This window comes from Polyodon spathula, chromosome 26 (genome assembly GCF_017654505.1).
Source record: "Polyodon spathula isolate WHYD16114869_AA chromosome 26, ASM1765450v1, whole genome shotgun sequence".
NCBI classification, from domain to species: Eukaryota; Metazoa; Chordata; class Actinopteri; order Acipenseriformes; family Polyodontidae; genus Polyodon; species Polyodon spathula.
The window spans coordinates 17,271,678-17,294,588 of NC_054559.1; the positions used below are offsets into that span (position 1 = coordinate 17,271,678).

The 22,911-nt window shown below is 41.9% G+C and overlaps 2 protein-coding genes across 4 annotated transcripts; both read left to right on the top strand.

Moving 5' to 3' along the window:
- Positions 1–3,141, top strand: LOC121300968 (mast cell protease 1A-like). Its single transcript, XM_041230008.1, has 5 exons — positions 1–120; positions 237–396; positions 843–972; positions 1,852–2,106; positions 2,695–3,141. Exons 1-5 carry the CDS (start codon positions 45–47, stop codon positions 2,839–2,841), a joined length of 768 nt encoding a protein of 255 aa, XP_041085942.1. The 5' UTR covers positions 1–44; the 3' UTR covers positions 2,842–3,141.
- Positions 3,142–3,435: 294 nt separating this feature from the next.
- LOC121300661 (mast cell protease 1A-like) lies at positions 3,436–10,905 on the top strand. 3 transcript variants are annotated; one of them, XM_041229309.1, is made up of 5 exons: positions 3,436–3,518; positions 7,475–7,631; positions 8,707–8,842; positions 9,279–9,530; positions 9,963–10,905. In XM_041229309.1, the coding sequence occupies exons 1-5, from the start codon at positions 3,503–3,505 to the stop codon at positions 10,107–10,109; spliced, it is 708 nt and encodes a 235-aa protein (XP_041085243.1). In that variant the 5' UTR covers positions 3,436–3,502; the 3' UTR covers positions 10,110–10,905. The 3 variants fall into 3 exon arrangements, with proteins under 3 accessions (XP_041085243.1, XP_041085242.1, XP_041085241.1); XM_041229308.1 differs by lacking the exon at positions 3,436–3,518 and adding an exon at positions 3,984–4,080; XM_041229307.1 differs by lacking the exon at positions 3,436–3,518 and adding an exon at positions 5,947–6,370.
- The last annotated feature ends 12,006 nt before the right edge of the window (positions 10,906–22,911 follow it).

A 22,911-nucleotide genomic window follows, 5' to 3' on the forward strand; every position in this document is an offset into this window, starting at 1 on the left:
GCGACTTGCAGTCAGAGCTCAGACTAGTCTGCACAGAGAGATCGATGCGCTCCACTGTCACCGCGATGAAGGGCTGCTTCTGTTTGCTTGGGATTCTTCTCCTGTCTGTCAGGCTGACGGGTAAATATGTGAACCACTGTTTATTTGTAACTTCAACCTGTGTTTTATCTTTTCGATGGAAATTCTGGTAGTGGCGAACATTGCATGGCGAACGGTTTCTTCCATTGTTGACACAGGTGTTTCTGGTGATGGAATCATTGGGGGTAAGGAGGTCACGCCTCACAGCCGCCCTTACATGGTCTACTTGGCAGTAAGAAGAGCGGGTCATTTCTCTAGTTGTGGCGGCTTTCTAATTCGGGAAGACTTTGTCTTGACTGCCGCGCACTGCAAGGGAGAGTGAGTATTCCCTGCAAAGGACACGGGTCTGGCGGATGGGAATTTTTGCTTGCAAGTGACAGTCAAGCAATGGAATATTTACAATGGAATTTGTTTCACTTTTATTGGGACTGTCATGTGGGCTACATGTGCAGAAATGAACTTGTCCTTGGCCACATTCTTACTGCAATCCTATGCAGGCCCACAAGTGCAATTCTGCTAATCAATTATTATTTTTTAAATGTTAGTTCAGTCTTTGGTATGTCATGATGAGAAGGGATAAATATTAAAATATGGTAACCACTTAAAAATGGCTTAAAAGAGCACAATGTGCAGAAAGGGGCCTACATAGGAAAAATAAGCACCTTCTTTTGTGCAAGTGCACCTCGTGGCAGCTCCAATCTTGGGTTCAGTTCCAGGTAAAGATGGCGAGTGTTCATTGCATGTGTCCTCTTTGTGATCTGCAGAGAGATTAGAGCTGTTCTGGGAGCCCATGCAATATTGAAGGGAGAGAATTCTCAGCAGTTAAGGCATGTGAAGAAGATCCTCCCTCACCCGCAATACAGCCAGGCAAATCACGACATCATGTTGCTGAAGGTACGCCTGCTGTTTTGTGATGCCGTGCAGCTTTTTGTTACTTTGCAAATGTGTTTAATCCCGTGCCTGATTTAGTTGGGACTGCAGGGTGATGGGAGAGACCAGTTCTATTTTGGTTAAACTGTTACAAAAGTACCTCGAATGCCCTTTTTATTTTAACACACGATTGCATGTGTAAATACAATGCAATTACCAAAGGTGTTAGCTTACATGTTTAATTTTGTATTTAAAAATGCACTTGCATTGCAAAAACACACCTGTCTGGGTAATAACCATGTTAGTACAGTGTAGAAATGTGCAAACAGGAGACACTTCATCTACTGGAGGCAGTGGTTAAAGTCCAGAACTTGTAACCAGGAGGCCACAGGTTCAAATCCCACACTCTGCCACTGACTGACTCACTGCGTGACCCTGAGCAAGTCGCATAACCTCCTTGTGCTCCATCTTGCAGATGAGATGTTAAATCAATGTCCTATTGTAAGTGACTCTGCATATAATGCACAGTTCACAGCCTACCTCTGTAAAGCGCTTTGTGTTGGTGGTCCACTATGAAAGGCTTATATATAAATAAAGATATTATTATTATTATTATTATTATTATTATTATTATTATTATTATTATTACTGCAAAGCAGAGAGCTATATTTTAGCCAGGTGAATCAGAGTAACAATTGTAATAGCTTTGAAGAGTTCCTAATGCTTACTAGATATACTACACTATATAAACACTAGCTTTGAAGACCACACATACCTCTTCAGGTATAAGTGGAAATTTAAAGAAGCAGGTGCTACTGTTCACCTTTGCATATCAGCTAATATAAAGTTCTTTTTATTTGTTACTATGCCGATGTAAACAAGCTGCTCATTTTCTGTTGACAGCTGGCACACAACGCCAGTCTGAATGAGAACGTGGGAGTGGTGCCGTTGCCGCAGAAACTGGAGGTAGTTCTCCCTGGTACGGAGTGCTCTGTGGCGGGATGGGGGGCGATGAATGTAACAGGGACCCACCCTGCCAGCAAACTCATGGAGGCCCCTGTGACTGTGAGCAACTGGCAACAGTGCAGAAGAAGGTGGGAGGAAAAATTCACAGAGTACATGATATGTGGCGGCATGGCAAACAACGGAGCTTGTAAGGTACGAAACCTGTCTTATTTTTATTATGCTGTTAATCATGGGGTATTCTGGTACTCAGGCTGTATTTCATTTTCATGCATTGGTAAGGCAGTATGGCAGTAAAAATGTTCGTGTCGCTGGTGAGAGGAAAATTCGCTTTAGTGCGGCTTTTAAAATACTCTATGTGGAAGCTTAATTGCCATTGAGTGGCGCTCAGTTGTAAAGGTGAGGGAAGGACAGCTTTTCTTCTTTTGAAATCAACTCATTAGTGAATGGATTTGTTTAATAGCTGCCGATAAATACTCGTAATCGCCTTCAAGAAGTATCAGCACACTCCTTATTAGATTTAACACCAGCTCTCAGGACTTCCTTCTTGGAAGCTTCAGGAAACAGGAGGCTTGAACCGGTGCCTCTGCACAAGGCAAGCGAACGTCTAAACCACTGTGCAAAAGAGCCAGGCATGTCTCCACTCGTGACTTTAGAGCTTTTAACCTCATCTCACCGACAGCGGGCGGAATCCGTAATGTGAGTGAATCACACAACACTGCGAGCGGCATTTACAGCAGAGGGACGGTGCTACTGAACTGCACGCTGTTCTCTGTGTTTCAGGGAGATTCCGGGGGACCCCTGATGTGCAGAGGTGTGGCTCATGGAATCGTTTCCTTCGGGAGTAATCCATGCAGTGAGAAGCCAGACGTGTACACAAAGATCTCCATGTACATGGACTGGATCCAGGAAACCCTAGCCAACAACTGAGAGCGTCCCGCTGCATTGCCATTGCAGCCAGCCTGCTTCTGCACGCTTTACTGAAAGATCCAGAATCATCAGTTTCCTGCTTCACATGATTTACATATAGATTTCAAGCAGTGTGTGTTCAAGTACTGCAATATTATTTGTGCACTATTACTAATCCTAATCAAAAGCACTGTGCATTTCGCTTGGTTTTGACTCTTGAATAGGAAATGTGGTAGAAAAGTCCTACAGAAAGACATCTTCATTGTTACATTAGCTTTGCTCTGTTGCCTTGTAAGGCAGTGAATTAAAGAGTTGCTCAAATGTGATTTGGTTCTGTAATTATTTGGGATAAACACACGGCAAGTTATCATCGCTTGATAACTACATTGTAAAACACATTTGTTCCGTAAATCTTCCCAGTTTTGCACTCTACGTCGGTGTTGAATGTTTTTAAAGAAACACGCTGTCGCAAGCGTGTATTTTCATTTTCAAACAAGCATCGGAACTAATAATAGGTTAAACGCAGATCTCAGTTTGCTTGCCTTGCCTTCCAGGAAGTCTGTTGCTGATTTACTTTCTGGGTCATTTCACCCCAGCAGTGTCTTCCGGATCAAAGCACGTTACTGGCTGAAAGCAGGTCGGGGAAGCATCTGATTGGTTATTGACAGAAAAGAAGCCTGAGATGGAGGCGAGTTCAGGTGAAATGACCCGGATTTCTCTGCTAGATAACTCTTACATATTTCAGACATGTACCAAGTTGCTCTATAATGCGAATCTGGGTGTGATATATATAAAGCATTGGAATTCAGGCGACAATAATTACCAAGTATGTACACTGTATTTACTGCATTGAAACACGCCGACTGTCTGATTTCCTTTCACAGGTTATAAAAGTTTAACATGCAAAATTTTCATTTTGCAATTTTGCTACAGTTATGCCAGACATTTCCCATAGTTTATGATGATTTGTCATATTTTGAAATATGTTTTATTATGCTGCTCTGGGCTTTATAGTGGTTCACATGCTCTCAATCTGGTTTATTACATTGTGCTGTTTTTATTAGGGGAAGTGTTTATCAGGGTGGATGTGGCCGGGTATGTTGAGAACATGATAACATCAGTGAGAACAGTGGGCGGGCAGTGGGTTCTCGAAACTCCTCACATATTGAAGAGAAAGAGAAATAGGGCTGCTGCAAGTGATACAGCCAAGATTCCGGTTAATCTGCCAGCTACTGGGGGTAATGATGAAGAACGTCCATGGTAACCAGACACTTCTTTACCTAAATACTCACACCAAAGTTTTAGCTACACCGATTATATAAAAGCACATTCAAAAAAGCATGTTTTCAATTTAGACTTAAAAGGATGTTCAGCCTGTCTGATGTCAACCAGAACAGAGCTCCACAAACAAGGCGTACAACAGCACAAAACTCCTAAGAGTTCGGCATGTTCTGATCTCGGAGCGCAAATAGGAATACACAGTTAGTAGTTATTGGAGAGAAGGTGGCTCTAAGGACCATGAAGGACCTTATGTTATTACAGCAACTTTCAAATCAATCCAGCAGGTCTCTGGTAATCAATGCAAGGACCTGAGCACTGGAGTAATGTGTTGAGAAAGACAAGAGTGAGAAAGCAGCCTGGGAGCTGCGCTATGGACAAGCTGAACCCTTCTGAGTTTAGTGGCAGGTACACCAACAAACAAGGAACTGCAAACATCAAGACAAGAGGTTTCACGGCACTTTGCTTTTACTTCTGTGCAGTTTTGTACGTGATGTAGGAATATCATGTTAAGACTCTGTTCAGAGTGTGAAATATTTGGACAGGAAATATTGACCCAATAGAGTTCAGTTCTGTAGTTTTCATGTCGCACTAACAATATGCACAAGGAACGTAGTTATCCTTCCCGACGCAATCTTTACAATACTGCTGACTGTGTCAGTGTATTTTTACTGAAGTAAAAAGTTCACAGTTCTTTTATTCATACCTGCAGACAGTGAAATTGCAGCAGGTTTTTCAGGCAAGCAATAAAACTTTGAAGGCACTCTACTGCGTGGCTTTCACCACCAGATGTCACTGTTTGCTTCTTTATGTTTAAAAACGTTTACATTTTAATGCATTAGTTTTATCATCCAATTGGTTTAAGGTATTTCGGTACAGGAAGTCAACCTTAGGGTTTCACAGCCACATTTACTACAGCAGTTCAGTCAAGATTATGCGCAATATTGTTGAATTAATACCTTAAGAACGTGCTATAGATCAGGGGCAGACAACCTAGGCACTTCCGATCCATTCCATTGCAGGACTTCGTTTCAACCAGTGCCTTCAGTATTTAACTGACCTCCGTTGGCTGAAGTATCAGACTTATAGGTGGACAAACAACCCTCCCCTTCTCACCCAATTTAAATACAAATTATATTTATACCACCGACATTCCCTCGTGGTCATTTCTAAAACCAACATCCTTACTTCTGAAATTCAGCTTTCGGGAGTCTTTTCAGAAGCAGTTTCCCTGCCAGCTTGCTGTGTGCCTCTTCAGGACAACATTGTATTAGATTAACATGTTCATCCCACAACAAACACAACAAAATAATTTCACCTGGGATATGATGTGCAATGGACAGTTTCTTCCAGTAGATGTCAATATTGTTTCAATTTACTGTATTAAAAACATCATTTTGATTCCGACATTTTCACGTTGGGCTGCTGAAATTAAAAGATGTTCATTTTTTCGAAGTTGAACTCAAGTTTGACATCCATTGTAGATTCCATCCTTTTAGCTCCCTGTCAGATTTTCATTCCTCGTTCTGCATATTCGCAGGGGCTCAGAGATATTTCACGATCTGATAATGCAATTTATCAAATTATGTACAGAGATGGAAATAAAACTCCTATTGCATAGGATTTTCACCCATTCCAGGTTTTACAACCAGCTTGATTAGACACAGTGTGTATAGGTAACAAGCTCAGGTGTGTCTTATTAAACTCATAGTAAAACCAGGAATGGATCACACTGCTGTGCAATGGGAAGTTTTATTTCCACCCCTGGCGTAGCTGCACACTAGTGTTTTCAGTTTTCTTTATTGATTTCTCATGTTTAAACTACACATTTACAATGCTATGATTCTCACTATGGTTTACCACAGTTCTATGTGCTTGACCATGTTGCTAACACTTTTCTGTGCTGTCTCTATGATATACCACAGTAAACTCTCACATGGGAGCAAACGTTGATTAAGAGAAATAAATCGGCTCACAATTGGAACCTGTACCTACATTTGACCACACATGTACATTTAGCTCTACCTTAGCCATGCCTTGGCTTGGCAAATCTGGACAGCAACAGTACATATACTGCTGTGATTTCACATTATAAGCCATCTCTGATTAGTTAAACAGCGCTGGTGGGCAGTTTTGTGGTCGTGAGGTTGCTATAAGTTCATTCCCTGCAGAACACTTTGCAGTCGACTTAGTTGCATGACAGCAGTTCCTAGCACCACAATGAAGGTTTTTTTCTTGATGGGGTTTTTTGCTGTATCTACCGGGGTTGCAGGTAAATATGAGCTTCAATAGTTTATTATCGACTGTTTGATTTTGCAGCAATGAAAAAGCAGCAGCCATTGATTAACTTGGACCTGCTTTAAAAACAATATCATGATTGGGAATTGCAGGCACGTCTACATAAATAAACACAAAATACAGAAAGCAAAAAAAAAATCATCACACAGTATACAGCAAATTGATCCTGGTAGACTTACAGAGAAAGAGCCTTGCTTAATATTGTACAGATGCTACATTGTTGCAAAGGAGAAAGGGGTCAGGCGCGTGGCGTGCCTCAAAGACAATTTTACTGACTTGATTTATCCTCGATGTAAACGAACGACGACGCCAGTCTGTTGTAGAATTGTATTAGTTTCATTTCCTCCGGACTATAAAAAAATAAGATGCTAATTGGTTATTTAAGGGGAAAGCGGTTATTAATTGAGGAGCATGTACAAAGTATCAAATAGTCCAAAAAAGAAAGAAAGAAAGCAAGCCCTCCTTCACTGAAGGGTAACACTTTACATGAACTGCAATTACACACATAGTTCCTATACAGTATGTATTCTTGTATATCAGTAATGTTAATGTAGCAACAGGATCGTTTTCAATTCAAATCTTACCCTGTTCCAAATCTAAGAGTACACAAGATATCTAGAGAACTGTTTGCTTATGCTTCTTATCATGCCGAAGCACAAGTTAATACAGTGTGGGTATTACAATACAGGTAGTATATATTTCTGCCTGTCTCAGTTACATTTGTATAGCGCAGATAGCTCTACTCCGAAGAAGATACCAGCTGAAATTTATGTCTGCTTGACACAATTTTTTTTGCCTTTGAATTCAGTCATAGCATGTTGAAGTTAAGGGAGATGGCACTTATTTTGTATTAACCACAGTAAATCTGCTTGCCAGCTTTGCAGTTTTACCACGCTTCTCTCATGGCATGCATCTACCATATTTGACTATGGTTTGCAATGTTTGTTAATATGCTTATCCATAGCACTCTGGACTTCACAGTGCTAACCTCTGCTTTAGCATGACCCCACTATCCTTTCTTACACTTTGCTAAATTTGAAAGGGGGTACGTCACAGCCATGGTTGCTTCTCACTGCAGATTCTTCTAGGATCATTGGGGGTCACGAGGCTGCACCCCACAGCCGCCCCTATATGGTCTACTTGTTAATGATGGGAAAGGACACTGGAAAGACAAATTGTGGAGGGTTTCTAATTCGAGAGGACTTTGTCTTGACCGCAGCGCATTGCGATGCAGAGTAAGTATTCAGTGCAGGAGCAGGTGTTGAGATTGAGCACTTGCACACACACACACACCTGTTTCTGTGAAAGCTTGTGAAAGAGCATGTGTGTCTAGAACAAGAAACCAGAATCAACTAAACATCTCAATTACTTTGATGATTATTGTGAAAACTCTCTCTCTCTCTCTCTCTCTCTCTCTATCTCTCTCTCTCTCTCATAAGAACATAAGAAAGTTTAGAAACGAGAGGAGGCCATTAGGCTCATCTTGCTCGTTTGGTTGTTAGTAGCTTACTGGTCTCAGAATCTCATCAAGCAGCTTCTTGAAGGATCCCAGGGTGTCAGCTTCAACAACATTACAGGGGAGTTGGTTCCAGACCCTCACGATTCTCTGTGTAAAAAAGTGCCTCTTATTTTCTGTTCTGAATGCCCGTTTGTCTAATCTCCATTTGTGACCCCTGGTCCTTGTTTCTTTTTTCAAGTCGAAAAAGTCCCTTGGGTCGACATTGTCAATAACTTTTAGAATTTTGAATGCTTGAATTAGGTTGCTGCCTAGTCTTCTTTGTTCAAAAGATTCAATTATTTTAGCCTGTCTGCATATGACTTACCTTAAACCCAGAATAATTCTGGTAGCTCTTCTTTGCACTCTTTCTAGAGCAGCAATATCCTTTTTGTAGCGAGGTGACCAGAACTGAACACAATATTCAAGTTGAGGTCTTACTAATGCATTGTACAGTTTTAACATTACTTCCCTTGATTTAAATTCAACACTTTTCACAATATATCCGAGCATCTTGTTGGCCTTTTTTATAGCTTCCCCACATTATCTAGATGAAGACATTTCTGAGTCAACAAAAACTCCTACGTCTTATTCATAGATTCCTTCTTCAATTTCAGTATCTCCCATATGATATTTATAATGCACATTTTTATTTCCTGCGTGCAGTATCTTACACTTTTCTCTATTAAATGTAATTTGCCATCTCTCTAACTCTCCCCCTCTCTCTCTCCCTCTCTATGAAGTAGACAGGAAGATTCATAATGGTGAGAAAACGCCCTTCTAGTTATTATTTTTGTAACCTTTATTTTTAACAGAAATATCACTGCTATTCTTGGTGCTCATAACATCATGTCTCCAGAGAATTCTCAGCAGATCATTAAAGTGGTGAAGGCCATTCCTTTTCCATCCTATTGCAAAAGAGGCCCTAATGATGACATCATGTTGTTGAAGGTAAGCCTTACTGGAATCAATTAAATCATAAATCTGGAGTACTATAAGATAGACACATACTTATCTAACGATCTAACGTATCTATGAAATATTCATTAAAGCTAAGTTGCTAGTTATCCTTGTTTTGAATGGTAAAAGGTATTCATTTAGAATCACAGGGTTGGCTTGGATCTGGTGGACTATGTTTTCATTCAGATGCAATGTGGGGTTCAGAATTTGGTTCTCTGGGCCCTTTGATTTAAATGCAACAATGAAGGTAATCGTGAATGAATGCTTTATGAATCTGGGGGACTGGGAATATTGAATGAATGCCTTATGAATCTGGGGGATTGGGAATCTTGAATGAATGCTTTATGAATCTGGGGGGCTGTGACTGGGGGGCTGTGAAGTTATAGGCGTTCCCTTACAGGGTGGAGTCTCTTTCTCTGGTTAACAGCTGGAGAAAAAAGCCGCTCTAGATGAGAAGGTGGCGATTCTGCCGCTGTCCAAGAATGAAGACGTTCTCAAGGTTGGCAGCACCTGCTCTACAGCTGGCTGGGGCTTGGTGGAGTCAGAAGGGATTCACATGGTTTCTAAACTGCAAGAGGTCAACATGTCGGTGTTCAGACGGCTGTGCGCTGCGAAATGGGGAGCAATGTTCACCGAATACATGACCTGTGCAAGCAGTCCCATGGAAGGCGGCTGTAATGTAAGACTAATTCATTTGGTTTGATTAATGATTGTCTAGCGTTTTTCTGGGATGAACTGTCACTGGTCCGTTGGTAGCTCAAATAACTGCCTTATCTCAAACACTGCCTTCTCGAATCAAGCAGTTTGAAAGAGGAAAATGGATGCATATTAACTGTCAGATATGTGGAATCCCCATAAGCCTTTTGGGGTTCCAGATCACTTGAAATGGCAACAGTAATAATGGATCGTGGCCATCTACAGCTGGATTTGTTGCACAGGGGGTGACATTTCTGCTAACAGTACAGCATTGCAATCCTACAGCATACTTTGTTGTCTTGAAAGTTGGTTGGCAGTCTACTGTACTGATTATAACAGAGGGATTTCGCTGTGTATGTTTTAGGAGTACGATTCGAAAGCTTAACTGAGTTGTTTGTGTGCCTGTGTATTTCAGGGTGACTCTGGGGGTCCCTTGGTGTGCGATGGCGTTGCTCACGGTGTCCTCTCGTTTAGCAGCGAGCCGTGCGGATACTTTCCCACGGTCTTCATGAAGATTTCCATGTACGTTGACTGGATCACCAGAGAGATGGACAGACACTGAGGCTTCCCTTGGCATTGCAGGGACCAGCTTATACTGCGCATTCAGGGCTTTCAAGGGGTGTTGTACATTGTGGCGACTCTGCCCGTGCTCGAGTCAATCTAACACTGGTCCTCCACCCCCAGTTCTTGTTGAGTCCTCAATTAAAAGTAACTGCTTTTGCATCAGTTGCAGACTGGTATTTAATTAGAAATCTGTTCCATTACAGGTGACTTTAACCTTATTTAATTTAAATATTGTACATGATTTGGAAGCAATTGGTTTCCCAGCCATGTGCCTTTCATGCTCATCCAATTATGATAACATTGGCATGTGAAAACATGAAAATGTTCCCACTGTTAAGCCAATGGGAGCCTCATAGTGTTGTAGCCCCTCAGTGCAGGACCATTGCATTACCATTGGTGATAATGTATTGTGGGTATATTGAGCTCTGTGGTGCATTGAGTCTCATCTTAAACCAGAATCTGGACCATTTACCATTTGGTAAAAACATGGTAGAGAATTCTATAAAAAGAGACACGCTTGCTGTAGATTATCATTACCGCTTTAGCATTGCACCTAATTAGATTTGCTTGTAAGAAACCCTGGGCTGGGTTGTGGGTTGCAGCCCCCTGCATTCCTGTAGTGCTTCTTTGTGAATACTGAATTTCAGTATTGAATTTCTCATACCCTTTTTTCAGAGCATGGTAGAGCTTTTGCTCGTGCCATGTTGCGTCTTTTCTTTTATTGATCATTCATGCTGTTCAGTGTTTAAAGCTTTGTGACACATCCTGAGATGCCTGATAATAAACGATTGCCTGCAAGCAGCTTTGGTGTTGTGTATATCTCTCCTCTTGATCTGCTGTACCCACAGCATATTACACAGAGCTGGTCGACCATGTAGTGAATATTATTTGAGATCATTATTTGTTCATGTACAAGGGGGATATGATTTGACCCTCCAGCAGTATATACAAGAGCTAACATGTTATACATTCTTCACACATAGCCATTATGTAATATAAATAATTTTGATATAGTGCCTTTAATAGTGGAAAAGTACAAAGTACTTTATCAGATATGAGACTAGGGTGTGTGAATTATGCATCAGCTGCAGAGTCACTTACAAGACTGTCTCACCCGAAAGACGGAGCACAAGTGACTAGCTTGGGGTCACATATTGAGTCAGTGGCTGAGCTGGGATTTGAACTGGGGACCTCCTGGTTACAAGACTGTTTCTTTAACCACTGGACCACACAGTTATATATTTGACATTTATGTCTAGGCTATATTTCAAATGCTTCACTGTGGATTAACTGGATTTTGGAACACTAGTTATCCATTATAAAAAATCTATTATAAATCTATACCTGTGTTATAAAGCAGTTATAAACACCATTACACACCTATACATGTGTTATAAACACCATTATTCACATATTAATACCTAGAGACTACAGCAGCTCAGCGTCACAAGAACATTGAGACTGGACATGTGCCATTCAGATGATATTGTAATGATATTGTAGTAATCACCAAAACCCTCAGCGACACATTCATATAGATTTTATAAACTGATCCTTATCTGAAATGTGACCAAACCTTAATGACAGATTATATACATTTTATTTTTAAATCTATTGACCGCAATCAGATAAGATCAGTAAAGGCTGTGGAAAGATGCTGATGCCTTACACACACACACACACACACACACACACACACACATATATATATATATATATATATATATATATATATATATATATATATATATATATAATAATCGTAAATACTTTTCAATTTTTTTTTTTTATGCTCTCTGACCTAGATACTTTTACAGGCGGTTGCAGCTTTCAGAAGCAGAGCCAGCGATTTAATTACAAAGCAGATCAGATATTTAGTTAGTAGGTGCAGCAAAAAGGCAAAAACAACAGGAGAGAATGATACAAAACACACATCAAATGATGCAAAATGAAAGCTAAAGAATGCAGGTGGTGAATAGAGGCTGGTGTTCTCACAACCTAACACTCAGCATATGCAAACCACAAAAGCAATCACACACACGTGTTCCAGTTTTCGCATTTGCAGGCAGCCTCAAAATGTAGTTGAGCCTGGAGCCTGCTGGCAGGTTGCACACTTGAATGAAATGCCTCCGCAGCAGCTCTGCTCTTCGGCCAACCCAGGACTCTAGGGGATTGGGATACCCTCTCTAATATATAAAGCTGTCAGTGTTTAAACTTGCATTCTGAACAGCTTGACCTGTAACAGACCCATCTTTCACACAGATAGCGCTGGAGGTCTAGATGACAACCACATGTGCAGGAATGGGTTGGGTTAAGCATTAAGAATTTAAAATGAATGCATTCATGAAAAAAAAAAAAAAAAAACTGTGAGACGAAACTTCAATTAGACACACCATTGCCTGCTTGACTTGTTTGCTAAAATGTACAGAAAAAAAAAATGTGTGTGTGTGTGTGTGTGTGCGCTTAGGCAATAATATCAATATAGATGTTTTTTTGGTTTTTTACCAACCATTTCATTTTAGTTTAATAAGCCAAAAAAAAACCCAGCTGCTCCGATTCTCAGTACTGCACAGGATGCATGATGTGTAGAGTAAGCCTCCTGTCTATAATTAGAAGATTGAGGTTATCTGGTACAGAGAGTAAGGGATGAGTTTTTGAGCTACAATTGAATTTATTTTTTATTTTTTGAAATTCTTTAGGGCCCTGGTGACACATTGCATTCTCTTTTGCATCAGACCCCCCTTCTCCCCAATTTCACACATATTTATTACCTGTTTATGTATTTATTGATGTACATATTATGCTTTGCCTATTTTTATATTGTTTATAATTGTTTAGAGTGGTTCTGAGTTCTGCGCCAAAACTGAATTTAAATATTCTGCATTAGAATCCAGCTAGCATTATCTCAGCCTGCAGAATTCTAGTGGCCAGCTCCTTTCTGGTTGATGTGACTTAAAAATATGCAGGGAGTCTGGTCCCAGGTCCAGGACAAACAGAATACTCGTTCTTACAATTTTTGCATGACATTAAAGACCCTTCTGTATAAATGGTCCACCTCCTCTTTCTCTGACATTTAACCAATAGCAAAGATACAATGCATTATTTTGTTACCATATACTATATGTATTTAATTTAGTGTGTATGTGTGTGCGTGTGTCTCTGAACTCAGTGCATTCTTCAGACCCCTGGCGCCCCAAAAGGTCCATACATCTAGTTTTTGTCATCTTCCTTGTTCATATTTCTCCATTTTGCTTGAGACCCTTTGAGTCCAATGACGTTATCTCTTATTCTCCCTGAGAACCTTTGGGTCCAAAGTTAGTCCCTGGGAGCATTTTAGCCCCTTTATGCTTTGCATTCCAAAAGTCTTAGAACCTGGCTCCTTCTGGTTCACAGCATTGTTATCTTGTTAGCTTGCAGTCAATGCTGGGCAAGAAGCTTGTAGAGTCAAGGGCTCTATCAATTGTTAGCTGTACATGCAATTTGAACCAAACAGTCTGCTATCTGCAATATTAGTCTCTTTTCAGAAAAGAACACCAGTATAGCTCTGCCAGTCCACATGCGTAGCAAACTGCTAATCAATTCTCGATCCATGTTTTCCAACACTGGTAATTCCTGATTTAAAAAAAAAAAAAAAGAGAGATGACATGAAGCTGTTATTTCAATGCGGCTGAGCTTTTTGGAATCAGAACTGAGCAACACCTACAGAAACTCATTACAGTAATGCAAGTATTCAACCCTTTTTAATGATAAGTGGGTTAACCAATTGGTAAGTAATACACAAGGCATTTCATCCTGCTGTCATTTATCGATATGATGTATTAAATGGGTTTGTTCCCGTTGCGTGTAAACATTGCCTCAAAGATCCCCATACTATAATTCTCAAACAATATGGTAGGGGTAGCTGCAAGGGTTAAGATGGGGGTGGAGGGTTGTGAATGCACCAGCAAAATATGACCCCAATAGCTTCATTCTGGCGTGGATGTATTGCTTTAAGCACTGTGGCGCTGTCAATGTGAATCTTGTTTCAAAGCTAGCTCATTCATCCTTTTCTCCAAGTCAGTCAGGGAGGTTGAGAGATGTGTGGGAACACGCAGGCGGCAGAGGGAGGTTTGGAGCATTGATAGGACAGATCCAGCAGGAATGTTTAGCATCTGCTGTGGGGTTTTCAATCCCATTGATTTTTTTTTCCTCTGTCACAACGACACTAATGCTGTAATTGGTTTGTCTAGCGACACAGAGAAGAGGCTTTTGTATGCTGTCTCTTTTAATAGATCAGAGAAAGCATTCTCAAATGTTCTGCAAACGCTCAGAAATGGTGCAGTCATACTTGTCTTGTGGGGTGAATTCTCAAACTGTTTTCAAAGAGAAAGTAGCTTCAAACATTTGAACATTCATTTTTTTTTTTTTACCTTCCTTTACTCTTTTAAAAGCTCTAAAAACATGACTGCAGATGAGTCTGGCTTTTTTGTATAGCAGTTAAGAAGCTTGCTTGCGATGCACAGGTCGTAGGTTCGTGCCCAGCCTTCGTCATTACATCTGTTGGTTTATTCTTCCTATGACCCTGGTCAGTGCTGTTCTGAAGCTTTCTAAGTCACCTCTTGCACCTTTTATTGCGTGCAATGAGTTTGCATACTGTCCCTTTACTCTGATCCCTCAATGAACCAGCTTTGTTTTCCCAATATGAAGCCTCTGTAGTTAATTTGAGTATGAATAACACTATGCTTTTGCATAATACTACTCTGAGTGATTGCAAACATCATAGAGGACTGTTTTTTATTTACTGTATTATGGTACAAATTATATTTTTGTTTTCTGTCTAATTGAAAGAGTAAACCATTATTTAATAAAGCTTACAAGGGTGTCAACTAAATGAATAATTCAGAGTGACAGGACAGCCGTATTTAGAGCGAACCCTTTCTAGATTGTTTAAATAGACGCTGTAGTCTCTTATACACAAGAAGAGATTATTGGTGCGTTGATCACAGAATGCTAATGACTGATTCTCGTAGAGTTCAGAAAACAGGTTTGACCTCTTTGCTGTGGTAGAATTTTTTTATTTTTTTTTTTCAATCCCACTGCACAACAAGATGATAAAAAAAAAAAAAAAACACAGAGACTTGACTACCTTGCACAGCAGGAAGTGGGGAAGTGACAGCGCACAATCGAATAATTCACAAGAAGGTGAAGAGATACATTAAAGCTAACAAAACAATGTACTTCTGTTTGTTTCAGATGTGCAGTTTTTAACCCTCACTAGGTTAAAGACTCTTGTTTGCAGGTCGTGCTGGACTGTGTCACGAGTGGAATTGTTTTGTAAGCTACAACCATTGTTATGTTTTTCAATTTCGCTTGACTAATTTTCTTAACAATACGGCTCTTCACACAGAGAATGGGTTTCCAAGCCATATTTTTTGATATTGAATAATTGAGATCCTTTAAGACCTGACTTGACAGTTTGAGGATCAATTAAAATAAATAACTAAATAAAAGAGAGAAAGGGGTCAAAAGTAAAACTTTGAGATTACCAGGGCTAGAATCCACTGAGTCCCTGTTCCCCTACTCAGCGCTCTGCTTCTTTGACCACAGGCTCACACTTACCCTGGCTGACCCTCCGTGAGCACGTTTCCTTTGCCCGTTGGTATCCGTCAGCTCTGCGCTGAAAGAGCCGTGCAACGCATACCTCAAGAGGAGCGCCCTGCCAGCTCTGGGGAGCACGTGGTGTCAGTGTGGCCTGAGATCAGCGTCTCATCCACTTCCAGTGGATTCTGATGAAGATCAGATTAATCCTCCGTCTGATGAGATGACTGATGCTGATGTACAAACCTGCTGGAGCCAAGTCTGTGAGCGGGCCAGGGCCAGAGCTGGTGGGAATAAGGGTGTGGAAGAAGAAGACTTGAACCTCAGTCAAGTATTGTAGCCTTTATCCTGCATGCCTTGACAAGAGCAGATAGACACTGGACTATTTTAGAAGTCTAAGCAAGTCCTTACACTCTTCCCCACCTGATCAGCCTCTTCTTTATTAACATCAGTAAATACAATACAAGTACAGTGTACAGGGTGTATCTGTCAGTCAACCAGGTCTGTGTTCCACTAACAGCAGATCAAAAACAGAATCCTTACAGTTCCATTAGGGGGCACTGTAGAACTAGGACAGGCAGGACGGAGCGTTATTGAGCTAATTTGAGCTGTATATATATATATATATATATTATATATATAGATATATATATATATAATATTATACAGCTCAGATACAGCTGCCACTGAGTATTTTACACTTATGGATTAATCTATAGCAGGTTATAAAAGTACATTCTAACTAGATCGGGAACATAGTGAAATACACACAGGTATGTACCCTGGAGCTGCTGCAATAGGCAGCACTTTTAACTCCTTGAGCAGGTCGCTTGCTTAACATTTGAAGGACAGGTGGTCTTTCTCTTAGCTTCCCAGAGCTCCGTCTCGACCCATTCAGCCAAATAACTCAGCCTTGTTTTTGTAACAAAACAACTAATAACAATTTCGGGGTGGAGGGGACTATGAATAGCCCAGAACAAATGTGGTTCAAATGAGGGGATTAAGTATGTTGCTGAAAGACTAAGAGGTCACCACTGATCTTTGGTGGTCCTGCCTCTTCAGAAGGTTCCAGGTCAGTCTGTATAGACCCCCCCCCCCCCCCCCCCACCACCACCGCAGTAAGAAGCTGCGAGGTACTCTAAAACCGACAAGTCACAATCAGATGCATAACAACGTCAATTCACACTGCTCGGGATAACAAAGGCTTCAGCAGAGCTTCAGTAACAACATGCTTGTTAAGCAGACTTGAATATTTTCCCTTGTTTTTGAGCTCCATGTTTTATTTTCTAATAGTGTCGACTTTAGATTCTTGGCATTGAGGCTCAATTAGTGACTTGATGGGTAGGTCAGTTCTGTGTCATTAAAGGCGTCCCCACAAAATGATATAGGAAAGTAACTTTATTAAATACGTGTTAATGTACGGAGTTTTCCCGATCACAGAACGACGTGCTATGTTCATGTAATAAATATTAGCAAATGACAATAGATACAAGTGCTTAATGAGCCTGTATTTTGCATTAAAAAAAAAGTTTCAGATATGCTTTATGATACATACAGGCTTATAATAAAGAAACCATTGTGACCCACTGCTTCTAAAGGAAGTATCTAGTGACGTTTATGTTATATGTTAATTGACACATTTGCATATATGTTAGATATGGTGCGCTTGCTTTCGGACAGGGAAGCTTTGGCCACAAACCCTGTACAACTCTTTGTAAATATAGATGACCCAAACTAGAGGCCCATCGCTGATTTACCGCTCCTGGGTGCACAGTCAGTGACCCACACTTACGAATGGCCGGTATGTTACAGCACTTGCTTGCAAGCAAAGGGACATGCAAATATTTCTCGTGTCTTTGCTGTCGGCCACGCATGTTCTTATCACAGTTTGACCAGCGGAGTGAGTGAGCTTGCTGCTGAGCTGCCCTGGGTGCTCTGTTATCGGAATGGCCACCGATACAGTGAACTCTTTGATGGTGAGTGAGCTTGCTGCTGAGCTGCCCTGGGTGCTCTGTTATCGGAATGGCCACCGACACAGTGAACTCTTTGATGGTGAGTGAGCTTGCTGCTGAGCTGCCCTGGGTGCTCTGTTATCGGAATGGCCACCGACACAGTGAACTCTTTGATGGTGAGTGAGCTTGCTGCTGAGCTGCCCTGGGTGCTCTGTTATCGGAATGGCCACCGATACAGTGAACTCTTTGATGGTGAGTGAGCTTGCTGCTGAGCTGCCCTGGGTGCTCTGTTATCGGAATGGCCACCGACACAGTGAACTCTTTGATGGTGAGTGAGCTTGCTGCTGAGCTGCCCTGGGTGCTCTGTTATCGGAATGGCCACCGATACAGTGAACTCTTTGATGGTGAGTGAGCTTGCTGCTGAGCTGCCCTGGGTGCTCTGTTATCGGAATGGCCACCGACACAGTGAACTCTTTGATGGTGAGTGAGCTTGCTGCTGAGCTGCCCTGGGTGCTCTGTTATCGGAATGGCCACCGATACAGTGAACTCTTTGATGGTGAGTGAGCTTGCTGCTGAGCTGCCCTGGGTGCTCTGTTATCGGAATGGCCACCGATACAGTGAACTCTTTGATGGTGAGTGAGCTTGCTGCTGAGCTGCCCTGGGTGCTCTGTTATCGGAATGGCCACCGACACAGTGAACTCTTTGATGGTGAGTGAGCTTGCTGCTGAGCTGCCCTGGGTGCTCTGTTATCGGAATGGCCACCGATACAGTGAACTCTTTGATGGTGAGTGAGCTTGCTGCTGAGCTGCCCTGGGTGCTCTGTTATCGGAATGGCCACCGATACAGTGAACTCTTTGATGGTGAGTGAGCTTGCTGCTGAGCTGCCCTGGGTGCTCTGTTATCGGAATGGCCACCGACACAGTGAACTCTTTGATGGTGAGTGAGCTTGCTGCTGAGCTGCCCTGGGTGCTCTGTTATCGGAATGGCCACCGACACAGTGAACTCTTTGATGGTGAGTGAGCTTGCTGCTGAGCTGCCCTGGGTGCTCTGTTATCGGAATGGCCACCGATACAGTGAACTCTTTGATGGTGAGTGAGCTTGCTGCTGAGCTACCCTGGGTGCTCTGTTATCGGAATGGCCACCGATACAGTGAACTCTTTGATGGTGAGTGAGCTTGCTGCTGAGCTGCCCTGGGTGCTCTGTTATCGGAATGGCCACCGATACAGTGAACTCTTTGATGGTGAGTGAGCTTGCTGCTGAGCTGCCCTGGGTGCTCTGTTATCGGAATGGCCACCGACACAGTGAACTCTTTGATGGTGAGTGAGCTTGCTGCTGAGCTGCCCTGGGTGCTCTGTTATCGGAATGGCCACCGATACAGTGAACTCTTTGATGGTGAGTGAGCTTGCTGCTGAGCTGCCCTGGGTGCTCTGTTATCGGAATGGCCACCGATACAGTGAACTCTTTGATGGTGAGTGAGCTTGCTGCTGAGCTACCCTGGGTGCTCTGTTATCGGAATGGCCACCGATACAGTGAACTCTTTGATGGTGAGTGAGCTTGCTGCTGAGCTGCCCTGGGTGCTCTGTTATCGGAATGGCCACCGACACAGTGAACTCTTTGATGGTGAGTGAGCTTGCTGCTGAGCTGCCCTGGGTGCTCTGTTATCGGAATGGCCACCGACACAGTGAACTCTTTGATGGTGAGTGAGCTTGCTGCTGAGCTGCCCTGGGTGCTCTGTTATCGGAATGGCCACCGACACAGTGAACTCTTTGATGGTGAGTTAGCTTGCTGCTGAGCTGGCAGTCCAAAGGTAATACTTTTTTTTTTTTCAAATTGTGTGTTGAAATTTAAAACTGATTTAAATATTAGGCCCTGTCCATACTATATAACCGATCTCAAGAACCATATTCAAAAACGTTTGAATTAGTCCAGCTCAAAGCGTCCACTCTAAATACTGTTTCGTGTTTAGTCGGGTGTAATGCGTATAAACTCTATTAATAATAGTTTGGTTACAGCTCCTAGCAGTGGGACTATATGACATGTATATGACATCCCATCATGCACTGGACTTTATTTGCACCTCTAAGCCTGAACGTTACTGCTTTGTTTCTTAAAAACACAAGGTACATTTTACCATACAGTGTGCGTTTCATTTTGAACTCTGAAATTCTCTTTGACCGATTTCATCACTCCAGATATCTATGTGCCTTGATTTCGGCATCTGATCACATCATTCCAGTGATCCACCATTTTATAACAAGCCTCAGAAACTGTACAGGGGACAGCAATATTGATAGTTGTTCTCAACTCCTTCAAGCGCCTGTTCTGTATTTGTAATGTCAACGAGCCAAAACATATCAGAAAGCGTTTTGGGATATTGGAGGATACACAACAGATGTAGTTCGTATTACATCGTCCACACTTTTGTCAAACCGCACTACCTGATGCGACCTAATTTAGAACCGGGCTCGAGACTACCGCTTGAGGTGGTTTCGAGTCCGGTTCTTGAGTACGGTATTAATCAATGCGTAATGTACAAGCTAACCGTATTTAAAGGAATAGTGTGGACAGGGCCTTAAACTCAAGTGTTCAAATTCTCTCGGTGGCCTGTTGCTGAAAGCCTGTCTCGTCTTCCTACACCTTTGCCTTTTCATCAGTTAACGCTGTTTCTGAAATAATTCCAAATCGTATTGAATCCGAGCAAAGAACCGAAACACCTACGACAGAAGAAGGAGCAGGTCCGGTGATAATATTAAGAGGATTTAACATTGAAACACTGGTTTACACCTTTAAGAGGGCAGTGCTGCTGGAGGGACACCTGTCCAAGCCAAGGCATGCTCAGCGCCAGCATGTCCACTCTGTTGTTTTTCCCCTTTTCTTTTTCTGTTTTTTTTTTGTGCAAACATTCCTCTCAGATTTTCCATGGTGTCTTTATTTCACCAGAGGTCTGATTCCTCACTTTGATCTCCTGCTTAAGTGCTGCCAAAAGATCCCTCCGTTTCTTTTTTGCTGGTGAGTGAACTGACAGGACAATAAAGTAACCTAAATAATTACAGGCCTTGTGAAGAAGACACAGCTTCCACTAAAAGCACGCAGCACAGGGGATCGGCTTCAAAAACAAAATGCCAGGGAGGAGAAGGGGGCGGCAGGACGATGGTTTTGCTTGTTTTAATTCCCAAACCGCTGAATTTTGGCAAGCAGGTTTCAGGAGAGAATGTGTTTTCAGTACATCGCAAAGTAAACAAAGGAACAAGGAATTATACTACAGTACAGTACTGTTACAATGTACGATACCAAAACCTACAGATTATGTTCATCAAGGTCATCAACACTCCCAGCCAACCTCCTTAGTGAACGGTCATAGCTGGACACTGTAACTTCTACAGTGTGAGCACTGGCTGCAGTTCTGTATCACAGTGTGAGCAGTGCTGGTTCAGGGCTGAGGGATGGCTGTATTGAATGCATTGCTCAACTCCCTATACTGTTCCACCTGCCGCAGGTGACTTTCCCGTGCAACAGCCTTCTGCTCTGATCACCTGCGCTATTGTCAGCCCTCCCTGGACTGAAGCGTTGCACAACACAAAGCTATTTGAACTGGGCACATTTCCCATCAAAACAATTTCACATTATGCCAGTCTGAAAGGTTTAGCCTTTCGACTTCAGCGGAGTTCATTCACTTCCAGAGCTTCATTCAGCACAGTGAAAAGCCCATTGCTTCCCTTTTTTATTTGATGTGCTTTCTGAATGACTCGTCGGCACTGCCTGTCCGAAAAGCAGCCTGTCTCTTAGGCTGAGGGTCTCAGCAGAGTTCTGTTTAACCCATGCACTTACTGTACTAAGGGTTCAACAGGAGGTCAGAACACTTTAAACAGCTGTTGAGATGTGTTTTAAATCAATTGTAAAACTGGTATCTGAATTATTTAGAACTACATGCACAGCATCTGAACTGGAGCAGAACTATGTTAGATCTTTAGAGTAACAAAAAATACATGTACAGTATATGAAAAAACAATGATTTGCTACTAAATACATTAACGGTTTGCTGTAAAAGATCATTCTCTAACTATACTGGGACCCCCCTGGGATCGCTCATACTGCACATGTGCATGGTGTTTGTATGATCCACGTCGCTACAGTTGTTAAATAGATCAGGAGTTTGCGTCCTCTCTTCATTAGAGCCCTGCTTGCATATTGTGGTGGCAGTGGTACGTTTTGAAAAGAAATAAAATCAGACTTGCTGTTGAGTCGCCTGGTTTAAGTGCAGAGACAAGAAGACACGTATACTAGACGTTGCTAGACGGGAGATTGCACCATCATGGTCAGTACTATACATTGGGTGGGAAGTTTATAGGGGATAGTCTCAAGCAGTATTGTGCTGAGGTGGGTGGAAGTCAATTTCTAACATTACATTCAGTTAATGACAGGCAATAAAATAGCTGAGGGATGTGACTGCATGTCCCCATAAACTCATGATGCTATTCACTAAACAGATAAGATCTCTGATGACTGGTGCTGGCAGTTTTTAATCTGTAGTAGGATTCACAATGTATTTAGGCTGTATATTATCCATAATGCTTAAAGACATGTAGTGATACAAAAGTAAATTTTCTTTTAAACAGCATGCAACACCCGCAGATCTATACCCCTCGCAATCACTGCAAGAAGGAGCAACAAAATAACAATGAAAATGTTCCCTACTTAACTAAACAAGAACCATACCCCTCTCCTACTGTATATAATTTCAACCTGCATATTTATAAAACATGTTTTCAAACGTGATAATGACCTAACTAAGTACACAGGTCAGACCTACTCGGAAAAGACACATTAAAGACAACTAAACAATGTTTTTATTTGTTTCCCACTTCAGTCAGTACACATACACAAAAGCCCATCCTTAATATTACTGGTTAATAAAAAGAAAACGTCTGGCTGCGTCCATAGCTTACAGTGATCCACTGGTGCCTAGTCCTTCAGTGGATCTTCCACACTGACCCCTGATCTGAGTCAAAGGGAGGTTTGCAATGTCAGATCAGGCATTAATATCATCCAGTCTGTTTATCCCAGCTTTGTGTTCCTTTAGTTTCTGTACAGGATGAGCAATTCACTGTCCTTGGTCCACGTTCCCATTGTGTTGGTTGGAAGCTGCCTTGGTACTGTAGGAAGATCAATGCATTTGATCCCCTTCCACAGTTTATCAGATCCAGTTTATCATCTGCATTTGTGTTTCCACACCACTGTCTTTAATGGGATTCCCCCATGATCCTCTGGGTG

Excerpts from the sequence above, each read along its gene's own strand:
- LOC121300968 (XM_041230008.1), top strand. The coding sequence starts at position 45 with ATGCGCTCCACTGTCACCGCGATGAAGGGCTGCTTCTGTTTGCTTGGG. Across the intron at positions 397-842 it reads GCCGCGCACTGCAAGGGAGA|AGAGATTAGAGCTGTTCTGG; the intron begins GTGAGTATTCCC and ends TGTGATCTGCAG. Across the intron at positions 2,107-2,694 it reads CAAACAACGGAGCTTGTAAG|GGAGATTCCGGGGGACCCCT; the intron begins GTACGAAACCTG and ends TCTGTGTTTCAG.
- LOC121300661 (XM_041229307.1), top strand. The coding sequence starts at position 6,295 with ATGACAGCAGTTCCTAGCACCACAATGAAGGTTTTTTTCTTGATGGGG. Across the intron at positions 8,843-9,278 it reads ATGACATCATGTTGTTGAAG|CTGGAGAAAAAAGCCGCTCT; the intron begins GTAAGCCTTACT and ends TCTGGTTAACAG. Across the intron at positions 9,531-9,962 it reads CCATGGAAGGCGGCTGTAAT|GGTGACTCTGGGGGTCCCTT; the intron begins GTAAGACTAATT and ends TGTGTATTTCAG.